Consider the following 12396-nt stretch of genomic DNA (forward strand, 5'->3'; position numbering starts at 1 on the left):
CGCCCCTGTCCATCAATTGTCCACTAATGGTCATTTTATGTCCAGCTTCCGGTAAATAATCCGAGATGCCCGACTGATGTTATGACGTCATAAAACACATAATAAATATTATATATATAATTCTGTAACATGCAGATTAAACATTTAAATATAAAAGTTAAAATATTAATAATTGAATAACCACCTGGTTTACTATTCAATATAGAATGTTCCTCAATTAATTTCAATTATTTTGATAAAGTTTTGTAGGTGAACTAAAAACAATCTGTCTGAATTGCACGATTTAATCATGAAACTACCAAACGCTGCACGAGGTCAAATATGAAAAACTTATAACGTACTGTTTGATTGGTTACATAGTGTTCAATAGTTTTCAAAATGGAAACTTGGGACATTATTTAATTCAGTATTTAGCATAAGTATGTTGACAAGACAATCAAATTATATTACTGTATTACTATTCTTTGGTTTAAGTTAAATCGTCATCTTCTTTACATTTAATGAAAGATTACGAAGGTAAAAGTTAACTAAAAAAAATTTGAAAATACAAAAAAAAACATCAATAAAAGAAAATATTTAAAAATGTGTGTATTGCCATAAATGTAGATACAAAAAATAAAAATATATTTATATACTTATTTTTCATTGGACATGCACTATTTAAACTGATCACAAACAAAAATTATCTAAATCCTACAAGGAATGTAATGTATTGGCACCACAACAATGGCATAATAAATAGAGAGGTATCAATTTAAAATAACAAATACCTATTGTAATTACAGAACAAATCACATTATTATATGTTATTAATTAATTCGTTAAAAAAAAAACTAAACAAAAATCACAACATTGAGAACACAATTTAAGTAATGTAATGTAAAAATTGGGAAAATTAAAGTCATTTATTTAGCTTAACTGTAGGCCTACTGTAACTTAACTGTAGGCCTACTGTAACTTAACTGTAGGCCTACTGTAACTTAACTGTAACACGATTATTAAAAGCTATAGTACACCCATCCTTAAATACTATATATTTTACTTTATTTTTAATATATACACCAAATTAAATGTTGCATTATCATTTGCATTTATAATCATACTAAACAAAACAATAAATATATAATTAAAATATAATCAATAATCATATGTGTATATGTAGATCAGTGGTTAAAATGCATGTCCCCTAAATGACATGTTGCCGGGTTCGAATCCAACCAAATGACGTTCCATCATAAGTATTTGTAGAAGAAACGTTTAAGATCTAAGATCAAACTTTTATCCCAATTCGTACAGCGATGTTAGTATGGACATGGGATAAACAGTGTTACTTAATTTAGAACTTAAGTTCATGAAAATAAAGGTTAGCACTGATGCATAAAAGAACCAATGTGAACGCATTGAAATAGATGAGTGAGCGGAACTTAGGGTCAACATCACCCTTGCGATACCAATAAATCTGTAGAAGAAGAAATAGCAGAATATCAGAATGAATCAAAGAATAGAGGAGAAGAAGACTAGAAATAAACCATCATTTATCACAGAACAAAAAATGGGTTCTGAGAACTGAGCATTGTGGTTGACAATTTTAATTTGTGTGCCAAACTAGGCTTGGGATATATCTTGCTCACAAATTAATGTGTTTAGGTGTTTATAGTGTCCAGGTATTTATCTATTCTGTAGTATTTTGGTGTTTTTAGTGTCTAGGTGTTTTTATTTTAAACACAATGAATGGCCATGAAATTCAATGCAGAAGCATAAAAAAGATAGGATTTGTGGTTTTAAACGCATGATTTAAGTCATAATAGAACTACAGTATATCTACTATTCTTACTACAGAAAAGATACAAGATTACAAAACATAAAAAGAATTGATGCTTATTAATATCAGTAGAACAAGGTTTTAATTTTCACTGATAGTGATACATTTCTGAAAGTTCTATCCACTAACTCAATCAAATCAATATAATATAATAGCCAGGCTATTAAACTTTATTTGTGCCTTGTGTTGGCCTTGTTTCTTTCTCACAACACGCTGTATATGTACACGAGTCATTCATACTTTAAATTTAAGCACAACCAAAGTTTTAGCTTTTATTTATAATCTGGATTTACATAAAAATACTCAAAGATGACAGTAGTGGCTGGAAGAAGGTAGCAGTGGCTGCAGGAAGGTAGCAGTTGGTGGCAGGAAGGTACTGTAGCAGTTGCTGCTAGGCGACAGGCTGCAGGTAGGTAGCAGTGGCTGGCAGGAAGGTAGCAGCGGCTGCAGGATGGTAGGTAGCAGTTTCTGCTTGGTGAAAGCAGTGGCTGCAGGAAGGTAGCAGTTTCTGCTTGGTGAAAGCAGTGGCTGCAGGAAGGTAGCAGTTGCTGGCAGGATGGTAGCAGCGGCTGCGGGATGGTAGCAGTTTCTGCTTGGTAAAAGCAGTGGCTGCAGGAAGGTAGCAGTTGCTGGCAGGAAGGTAGCAGTTGCTGGCAGGAAGGTAGCAGCGGCTGCAGGATGGTAGCAGTTTCTGCTTGGTGAAAGCAGTGGCTGCAGGAAGGTAGCAGATGCTGGCAGGACATTAAATTAAAACAATTTGATTAATGCTTACCAAAATCATATTTCCAATGCAGATAAATACAATCACCACTGCCAAGTAGATGTTGATGCCTAATGGGGGCCATGGATACACAATTGCACTTACTAATGTTACCTGAAAAAAAAATTAGACTAAGTATTTCAAAACTTCATCTGTTTTTTTTAGTGGATTATCAAAACATATGCATAGAAATCATCATCCTGTTTTAAGATGATACTGCCTACCCTCTCAGAATATGATGAGATATAATATCTTCCTTGTAAAGGGAGATTTTGTTTTGACGACACATACCACTTCACTACGACTCAATAGCCTTGTTGAGTTGAGGTCATGAAAATGAAAGGTCAGTTTATATCTTACGGACCACCACACCCAACAAATACAATAAAAACTTACAAGAACTGCAACTCCAGTTACAACCCCAAGGGCTAAATTTACTGCCCTGTCCTGTAAATAAAAAAAAAGAAGATTTATAATATGAATTATGATTCAATTCTTCATTCAAATAAAAAAAATATCTGTTTTGTTTTCCCCTGATTAGTCCCACGTTTGGCAGCCATTATTATTAGTATTTATGCACTCATTTAATATAATAAAAATAATGATTATGTTTTATTCATTTAAAGTTATTATGGCATAAAAAAACTTACACGAGTTTGAGGCTCACCAAACAGTGGAGTTTGGACATCTGTATCATAGTAGCTCATCTCACATCCTCAAATTAATGCCTTGTTGCCATATAAACTTGCATACCTGTAAAGAAACAATCAAATTGCATGCTAGCGATAGCGTAGTCGATTCGCTCCAGCCAGACTCGAAGTATAGGGAGCCCTGGCCCGTGCCTGCTGATAATGGCTTTATTTCAGATAGACTAGGCCTACGCCTAGGTAGTTTAGTCCCCTGGCACCCCCTGCTTGTCCATAACAAATTTGTATTTAGTTTAAATACAGCGAATAAAAATGAGTATATTTACCTCCGTAAGGGGTTAATATATTTCTTTCAAAAAGTCTTTTTTAGGCATAAACAACAGACAACCAACCCCAACCAAATGTCAGCAGACTAAATAAAAACTTTGAGTGATGAGGAGAGATCACGTGAAATAAAAATAGATGGCGCTATAACACAAATTTTATTTTTCAGGAAGCTGAGAGGTCACCTTTGGATTCTAAACGAACGTCTATATCCGCTTGTTGTACTGACCTAAAATTGGAACGAAAAATGATCGTAAATTCTGCTTGATAGTTGTTGATTAATGGAATTCTAACAAGGTGGAGCTGTAAGGACATTTATCGAACTTCTATGAGAAAGCTTTACCTTTTTCAAAACCGTTTTAATTTGGATTTCTTTCAGGCAATTGTTGGTGCGTTCATCTTTTGTTCAACTCGGCTTTCCCTGCAAAACGGCCGCTTTTTATAGCGAAGCACTGCCGCCGAATTGCATGGGTAAGCTATTCTTCGTGAATATTCAATATTTGGAAGTGCTATTGTACACACAATATTAATGTTCTGTTAGATAATGTTATGTTTATGCCCACTACGTTTATATTATGTCAAGACTCCTCCCCAAAAGCTGTAATTAGGCTTAATTTATCTGGATCATTTACTTGCTACGATAGCTCACCACCCGCCACCACGAAACTCATCACGTTTGCCATTATGATGGTTGTTGAATATTCATTACGCGCTGAAGCCATTCGAAGTCTGTGTGTGTATCGAATTCTTGTCATTCAAAGCCGTTTACTAAAAGGTCATTTGTAAACGGGGTGATGGATTTGCTTTCCAGGGATAATTCCTTAACTATTCTCGCGTTTTTTCCTTGAATAAAACATTAATTTACTGTAAAAATTAAAATAGACTGCCGATATTGTGTGGTTGAATGTTAATGAATGAAGCTAGTCTAATCAGCTGTACTGGAAATAAATAAGAATGCCTTGATGGAAAGCACTTCCGGGTCAAATACAAACGAATGAGAAGCCTTCATTCTGTTATTTTATCAGCTAATGAATATTTTAATTAGATTAATTTATTTAGAAAAATCAAAATTTATTTTATCCAAAAAAAGATATTAGAATTTAAATGATATATGTACTAATAAAGATTTTAAAAATAAATTATTGAATAATAATTAATATTATTGTTTCCGTCTATCTTTTTATTTGGATCAATCAATATTATTTATAGTAAAAAATATTAAAATAATATTGAAAATTGTGCTTTATCAATTAAAATCAAACATACTGGTATTTATAATTTGAGCTTGAATGGAAAAATACACAATCAGCCAGTCAAGTATATTATATTCTAGACAAAATTACTCTACATAAAAATAAATCATTTAATTTTTTTTGTCTCCCATGAAAAAGTCCTGATATCATCCGGTGGGATTTGAACCCAGTACCCTTGTAGTGGTAGGCAAGCATCTTAACCACCAAGCCACACATCACCACACTACTTAATCAGCTTTTTTTTTGTTTTACAGGTTCTACAATGACCATTGCTGAAGTGAATAGATAGAGCAGGCTAGCCGAGATAGACTTTATTCTCGATAGAGCAGGCTAGCCGAGACAGACTTTATTCTCACACATCCCCAATGCGACCCTCGATAATGCCAATGATAGAGTTTGACGTAAAAACATTCTGCGAGAACCTTCGTGCCACTAAACCGCCTTACGAATGCCCCATAAAAGAATGTGGAAAAATCTACAAGAGCCTTCAGGGTATGGAATACCATCTGTACAATTATGATCATAACAATCCCGCTGGCAACAATGGCTACACAACCCCAGTCAAGCGGGGATCATGGAGGAAGAGTCGCGGTGGAGGCACAGTGCAAAGAAGATCGCCCTCACCGATGTTTGTACGTTCTCCCCAGCGTGAAGCCTTAACTTACGCACAAGCCCAGCGTCTTGTCGAGGTCGACATCAAAGGTCATGTGTACCGGCTAGATATTTTCGATTATATCGACGTCGTTACGGAAGATGAGTTTGAAAACGAAGAGAACGAAGAACAAGAAAAACATGAAAAAACACCAACGAAAACGCCAAAGGTTAAAAGTGGAAAGGTCAAAGGTAAAGAGTCAGTGAAGCTACGAAAGGAACCAACATGTCCCCCGGTACCATCAAAGCTACCGGAAGCATCTTACAAACTAATGAAAGACTACGATGAACTACCTGATGCTCCGAAGCGCGGCGTTGCGTACTTTCGTTTTATTGAGAAGTCGCGAGAAGAACTTGACGATGATATTGAGTATGATATGGACGAAGAAGATTACGCATGGCTTGATATGATCAACGAAAAACGTAAAAAAGATGGCCATGCAGCCGTTTCGCAAGAAATATTTGAAATCCTGATGGATAGACTTGAAAAGGAATCTTACTTCCAAAGCCAAGCGTCGGGAAAGACCGATTCAAATACTCTAATAGATGAAGATGCTGTCTGTAGCATATGCCAGGACGGTGAATGCCAAAACAGTAACGTTATTTTATTCTGTGATATGTGTAATTTAGCCGTGCACCAGGAATGCTACGGAGTACCCTACATTCCCGAAGGTCAGTGGCTTTGTAGAAGGTGCTTACAGTCTCCCTCTCGTGCTGTCGATTGCGTACTGTGCCCGAACAAAGGTGCTGCTTTCAAGCAGACCGATGACGGCCGGTGGGCTCACGTCGTCTGCGCATTATGGATCCCAGAAGTGGGTTTTGCAAATACAGTCTTTCTAGAACCGATAGACGGTATTGATCACATTCCAGCAGCACGTTGGAAATTGACTTGTTATATATGTAAACAGCGAAACGTAGGAGCATGTATTCAATGCCACAAAGCAAACTGCTATACTGCTTTTCATGTTACGTGTGCACAGCAAGCTAGTCTTTTTATGAAGATGGAACCAGTTCGCGAAGCGGGCGTTAACGGTACATCTATAAGTATTCGCAAAGCGGCTTTCTGTGACATTCACACACCGGCAGGGGTGGAAAAGAAACCGATATTGAGAAAAGAAAAATCACCCGTTAATGAAGAAGTGAGTGGAAAGGGTAAAGGCTGGTCTGCTAAGAAAGCTAAAGCACAGTCTCGCAAAAATATGAGGAAAGCAAGAAAAATCCTGGCAGAGAAGAGATCAGCTATGCCTGTTGTGTCTATTCCATGCATTCCACCGAAAAGGTAAATTGAATGATAAATAACTAACCACTATTTATTACTATTTAAACACTGATAAAGATATTCTATTAAATGAACATTTATCACTCTTCTTAAGCTCTGTTTACACTATCAAAAAAGTGTGAAAATGTGCCCAAATATGGTAGTGATATGCTCAAATATGATATGACATCATCATGCCTGCATTTTTTTTCACATAAAAAGCTTTACTTGTATCTTGATTTAGGATATCTAAAATTACTGCCAAAGTGAACGTAGCTAAAAAGCAGCAGTTTATGCAGAGGTTGCTAGCCTACTGGACGCTGAAGAGACAGTCACGTAATGGAGTGTCCCTCCTACGACGGTTACAGGCCCATCACCAATCACACAAGACTAAGGATCCGGTAAGTGCTGTGAAACTTTTCTTGTTACAAGTTTGGTTGGGTGGATGTACAAAAGAATGCAGGGAAAATACATAACGGAAATAACAAAACATAATTGTTGTTTTTTCTTTTCTTTTTTCTTAAGGTTGAAGACAAAAAAGTAACAAAATTAAAAGAGCATCTGAAATATTGGCAACGCCTACGTCATGACCTGGAAAGGGCAAGACTACTGGTTGAGTTGATACGAAAACGTGAAAAACTCAAGAAAGAGCATGTAAGTGGGTCAAAGGTTAATGTTGTGGGGAGGGGGAGGGGTTGTAGAATAACAACCAGAGAGCTGTACAACTAAAGTAACGTACCTGTACATTGTATGAGTAATTTTTTTTTACATTCTTTTTCAGTTAAAATTAAGTCAGAGAGTATTTGAACTTCAATTGAAACCATTAAACGTGATTTTAACGTCAACGTTAACTCAACTACAAGAACGAGATATACATAGTATATTTGCTGAGCCTGTTACTGTTGAGGAGGTACAGTTGTTTACATTACATAGTCTACGTAAATATCTGAACGTGATTGGTCATAATGCTATCATGTGACCACTGATCCAAGGATGGAAATTGTTATATCTGCCTACCCGAGCAATATACAGTTACAGCATATCTAGATCTAAATTGGGAAATATCTGTACTTAGTACTACAAGTTTTAACAAAACAAATGCACATTTTAACAAATCATTCACCATTTTTTTGTAGGCACCAGATTATTATGATGTCATTAAAAAACCTATGGACTTTTGCAGCATGCATAAGAAGCTAGACGGTCACAAATACCGTTCCGTAACCGACCTTGAATCTGACTTTGAGCAGATGATAGATAATTGTATGTTGTATAACGGTAAAGAAACGGTCTTCTATAGAGATGCTGTCAAGATGAGAGACCAAGTAAGTAGTTATCTTTATTGGGGAATAACCTGCAACTTGTAGGTCTCCTAAAGGTCACCTTGTGTTGTACAGCTGCAACCAAATTTATTCTTTTGTTCAATGCTAAAGATTATCAATAGATAATCAATAGATATTCGTAGTCACAAGATTTGAACCAAAACTCTTGGATTAATAGGCAATCAAACGAATCTAAATAATGTATTAGTAATTTGATAATATGTGTTGATTTGATCTCAGGGTGGCGCTTTCATTCGGCAAGCTAAACGCTTGGCCGAGAAGGCTGGCTACAATCCAAGTACAGGCATGCATACAGAGAATGCACCGGACATTAAAGAAGTTGAAGAGATGAAATTAGACGATTGTAAGTTGTATTTATTGTCTTGGTTGCAATTTTGTAAGTTGCATTTATTATCTTGGTTGCAATTTTGTAAGTTACATTTATTATCTTGGTTGCAATTTTGTAAGTTGCATTTATTATCTTGGTTGCAATTTTGTAAGTTGCAATTTGAAGACGGAAATTTCTAAACGCTGCAAGTAAAAGAGTGTAACATTTCTTCATGTACCGATTTATTTGTTATTTATTATTTTATTAAATGTTTTCATTTTTTTTAGTTGATAATGTAATTTGTGCCGAGAATCGTGAGCATCTACCGTTAGAAGAGCAGCTAACGACGCTCCTCGAGAAACTCGACATGACCTGCAATATCAAAAGCGGTCTTGCTCGCTCCAAACGAGTCAAACAAATCCGTAAGGAAATCAACCTAATTAGACGGAAGATAACAATGCAACGAACTGGAGTGGTGCCAAGAAGAGGACCCAAACCGAACAAAACCAAAGATGATTACGACACATCAGCAGCTGACAGCACGTCTGAAGCAATTACATCAGGTAACTACGTCTGATGCCTACTGGGGACCTTTCATTTTAACAACGCACCACATGCCTAATAGGGAGCTTTCTATTTCAACAACCAACCTAGGTCAATCTAGGTCAGGTCAATCGGTGTGTCGTCGTGTTGCCTGGACCTAGAAACCATCAAACCTGTGCCGAGGTGGGGAACGAGAACACATGTCCCAATATTTGAACTAACATGACGGTTGTTGCAAATTAAAGCTCATTCCTTCTGTGCACACCGACACATTTAGGCTTGTGAGACTGTCCAACTCGATAGATATCTAAACATTTGTTAACATTTTTATCTAATTTAGGTGATGAATTGAGTGACTATCAAACAAGAAAAAGCCCAGCATCTCCACCAACACTTAAACCTGCACCGATACTAAACCGAAGTAAGTCGAGTCCTGGACGACCGGCACGAGGGCGTCCTAAAGGATCGCCAGCAGGCAGAAGAACTCGGACGTTATCGGGTCAAGCAAATGCTGTACAGGATCTATCCATCCCACCTACAATTCCAGAATTTACAAAATTCCAAGAACCCAAGTCTCCTGTTGGTCGCAAATCGCCAGGTGCCAAGAAAAACTCTGACAAATCTATGTCTCCCAAACAAATGGACAAAATAGCATCGCCTAAAGCAACTGATGCCATAGTGTCGCCTAAAACACCTGCCAAATTAACATCACCAGGGCGTCGCCATACTGTTACTATAGTAACGCCTTCCCCTCGAGGGAGGAAACAGGGTAAATCTCCTGGTAGGAAGTCCATGAAGCGGTCGCTTTCTTTGGATTGCGAATCTCAAACTCCATCTAAGAAATTATATGTCGAGGGAGAATTGCACGTAGAGACCGACAGCGAAGGGTTTCCGTCGCCTGTTGTTAGTCCAAGAAGTTTGAAAAAAGGACGCACTCTAAGTTCTAGCAGTGCGGAGAAATCAAACGATAAAAAACACAAATCATCAACGAACAATAACGGTGAACTAAGTAATGGTCTTGACCAACCAAAAGGCTTAAGTTTCTTTGAGTATCGAATCGACGCTAATCGCACACGAAGTAGTTCAGACTCGGATGAAAGTGTGAGTAGCACGTCTGATGGTCTGACGTCCGAGACGTGTTCAAGTAACGGTGAAGAGGGCGCAACTAAAAAGCCAAAGAAAGGAAACATGCATGAGGATAGCGACGGCGAGGCGTCTTGTGAAGAGAGCACGAGTACCGTGAGCCGGGCTAACAGGGGGGCTGGGTTAATTAGAGGTAAGTTAGTACAGTATGCTTAAGTGCAGTATGCTAAAAAACAGCACCATCATTGAATTTAACTTAAACGAAACACCAATAACAAAAGGGAATATTAAAGCAGTTTCAGAAATTTCACAAAATGTAAAAAAATGAAAATATGTATAAATACCAATAGCACAATGTATACAAATAAAAATATGTATAAATACCAACAGCACAATGTATAAAAATGGAAATACTAATTATAACTATATAGTATTTATTAAGAAAATGAAACATGCGCACTTGCCTCTTTTCTGTATGTTATCATATGTCTTCATTCTACGGTATTCAAAGTGATTGATATGTAGTACAACAATATTAAGATGTTGATGTTTATTTTATAGCTGGCAAGACAAGAAGCAGCAGCTGGGCTTCAGATGAAGATGACATCCCGCTGAGCCCACTGGACCTTGTGTGGGCTAAATGTCGAGGCTACCCCTCTTACCCGGCCCTGGTAAGTTTTAAAATGCTTGGCTATTGACAATGTTTGTATTTATGGTGATTGAAGACTAATCAATGGCATAGCCACCAGTATGGTTGGTAAGGTTTCAACCTGACCACTTTTTTATAGAGGCCTTTGACAACCCAGTAACCCGCACATTGTTCCCTTTTCTAGTGACAACTGCACCACTTTATTCTTGTGGTAATTTTTCAATTGGTGAATATCACTAATGTAAAACTAATTACTTAGTTTGATATATTGACAAATTGTTAATTTTTGTAGATAATCAACCCCAAGATGCCACGAGTTGGGTTCACTCACAACGGTGTTCCGATTCCAGTTCCTCCGCTCGAAGTCCTTAATCAGAAAATAGCGGCCGACGAACATCTTTATCTAGTATTATTTTTTGACAATAAACGCACATGGTAAGCATGTCTATATTAATTCACCTTCCCAACACTATCTTTTCAGATACTCAATTCAATGTTTTTTTAACTGTGTAGTATTTACATTCTCGGCTTTCATCATTTGTCTTTCAGGCAGTGGCTACCAAGAGCAAAGCTTGAACCACTTGGTGTCGACAGCGGTCTAGACCAGGCTAAGTTAACTGAAGGGCGCACATCCACTATACGCAAGTCTGTGGGGCAAGCGTACGACAGAGCCTTGTTTCACAGAAGGCGAGTCACGGGAGAGGTCGTAACGGAAGAGTCGGCCGGCAGTGACACGAGCATCGGTGAATTATAATGAAATATCGACCGGTTGCATATTTTTTAATTGTGTTTTAAATCTTTCCAAAGATATGGTGGCACTGTTATGGTTATAATATGTAATTATAATAATTTTTATTTAAATAAACACTTGTTATTATTGTGTAATTATTTAAAATGCAACAATTTTAGAAAATGAGTTTAAAGCGAAACAACAAAATGTTAAGAATACTGTACATTTGTGTAGGATAGTGTAAAGATATAGGTATTAAAAGCAACAGATTATTTTGAATTGTGTTGACTGAATTGTGGTCGGTCAGCGGGGGTGGTCGGTCAGTTTTTAAGGCTGGCATGTACAACATTACCAAAATAATTAATTTTGGAAATCTGTGGGTGATTTTGGACATGCGCAAGAAATGTGATTATCACATAGGAGTCAAGTCCCACTTATAATCCTGTTTTACATCTTGCTATTTTATTTTAGCTTCCTGATCAAATGTTATTGTTAATTGTTCATTTGTAATTTTTTAGATATGCTACACACAATACCTTTAATAATACGTTTATTTTTTTCCAAACTAGGATGATTTTCAAATCTACTATTTAAAAAAATGAATTGGAGTTAAAAATTGTAATTAATATCTTTGATAAATTAGTAATCTCTTGTTTTTATTTGCTATGATTTAATAATTATTATATTAAGCAGTTGTTTCATTCAATGTGTTTGTATTACATGCATTAAAGTCTTTGTATACAGGCTAGTGTTACATGCCAAACAATAAACTCAATGAGCATTAATAATACAGTCTTGAGTCGTTGGGTTGGACTAGAGAGTTAACCACAAGACAAGCACAGCTTGGAGAGTGACCATTAGTTGAGTGTCTCTCGTTTAATAGTATCTCTATGGAGTGAGAGCTAGTAATGTATTTATTAGCAAATCTGTGTACACCTTTAATACAAGAATAGCCACAGACAATTTGGACAACCGCCAACGATTTCTATAAAGGCAGGACACTAATAGACATATCTATGAATGCAG

At 36.7% G+C, this 12396-nt stretch overlaps 2 protein-coding genes across 3 annotated transcripts; one reads left to right on the plus strand and one right to left on the minus strand.

The window, feature by feature from the left end:
• Positions 1–573: 573 nt before the first annotated feature.
• Positions 574–4226, minus strand: LOC144856215 (transmembrane protein 243-like). 2 transcript variants are annotated; one of them, XM_078714167.1, is made up of 5 exons: positions 3897–4226; positions 3233–3335; positions 2979–3029; positions 2595–2696; positions 574–1459 (listed from the first exon to the last, which is right to left on the minus strand). In XM_078714167.1, exons 2-5 carry the CDS (start codon positions 3287–3289, stop codon positions 1337–1339), a joined length of 333 nt encoding a protein of 110 aa, XP_078570293.1. In that variant the 5' UTR covers positions 3290–3335; positions 3897–4226; the 3' UTR covers positions 574–1336. The 2 variants fall into 2 exon arrangements, with proteins under 2 accessions (XP_078570293.1, XP_078570292.1); XM_078714166.1 differs by lacking the exon at positions 3897–4226 and adding an exon at positions 3556–3662.
• LOC144856212 (peregrin-like) lies at positions 3737–12158 on the plus strand. Its single transcript, XM_078714163.1, has 12 exons — positions 3737–4024; positions 5061–6736; positions 6960–7116; positions 7241–7369; positions 7497–7625; positions 7852–8040; positions 8278–8401; positions 8653–8928; positions 9249–10184; positions 10553–10662; positions 10933–11075; positions 11190–12158. The coding sequence occupies exons 2-12, from the start codon at positions 5172–5174 to the stop codon at positions 11392–11394; spliced, it is 3963 nt and encodes a 1320-aa protein (XP_078570289.1). The 5' UTR covers positions 3737–4024; positions 5061–5171; the 3' UTR covers positions 11395–12158.
• The last annotated feature ends 238 nt before the right edge of the window (positions 12159–12396 follow it).

The sequence above is a fragment of the Antedon bifida genome, chromosome 11 (genome assembly GCF_963402885.1).
Source record: "Antedon bifida chromosome 11, ecAntBifi1.1, whole genome shotgun sequence".
NCBI lineage: Eukaryota > Metazoa > Echinodermata > Crinoidea > Comatulida > Antedonidae > Antedon > Antedon bifida.

What these genes read in the sequence shown, in the direction of transcription:
- LOC144856215 (XM_078714167.1), bottom strand. Translation starts at nt 3,289, where the DNA reads ATGAGCTACTATGATACAGATGTCCAAACTCCACTGTTTGGTGAGCCT. An exon ending in TTGGTGAGCCTCAAACTCGT is followed by an intron (nt 3,030 to 3,232) that starts GTAAGTTTTTTT and finishes TTTTATTTACAG; the next exon opens with GACAGGGCAGTAAATTTAGC. An exon ending in GCATTGGAAATATGATTTTG is followed by an intron (nt 1,460 to 2,594) that starts GTAAGCATTAAT and finishes CTTCTTCTACAG; the next exon opens with ATTTATTGGTATCGCAAGGG.
- LOC144856212 (XM_078714163.1), top strand. Translation starts at nt 5,172, where the DNA reads ATGCGACCCTCGATAATGCCAATGATAGAGTTTGACGTAAAAACATTC. An exon ending in CACACAAGACTAAGGATCCG is followed by an intron (nt 7,117 to 7,240) that starts GTAAGTGCTGTG and finishes TTTTTTCTTAAG; the next exon opens with GTTGAAGACAAAAAAGTAAC. An exon ending in GTCTGAAGCAATTACATCAG is followed by an intron (nt 8,929 to 9,248) that starts GTAACTACGTCT and finishes TATCTAATTTAG; the next exon opens with GTGATGAATTGAGTGACTAT.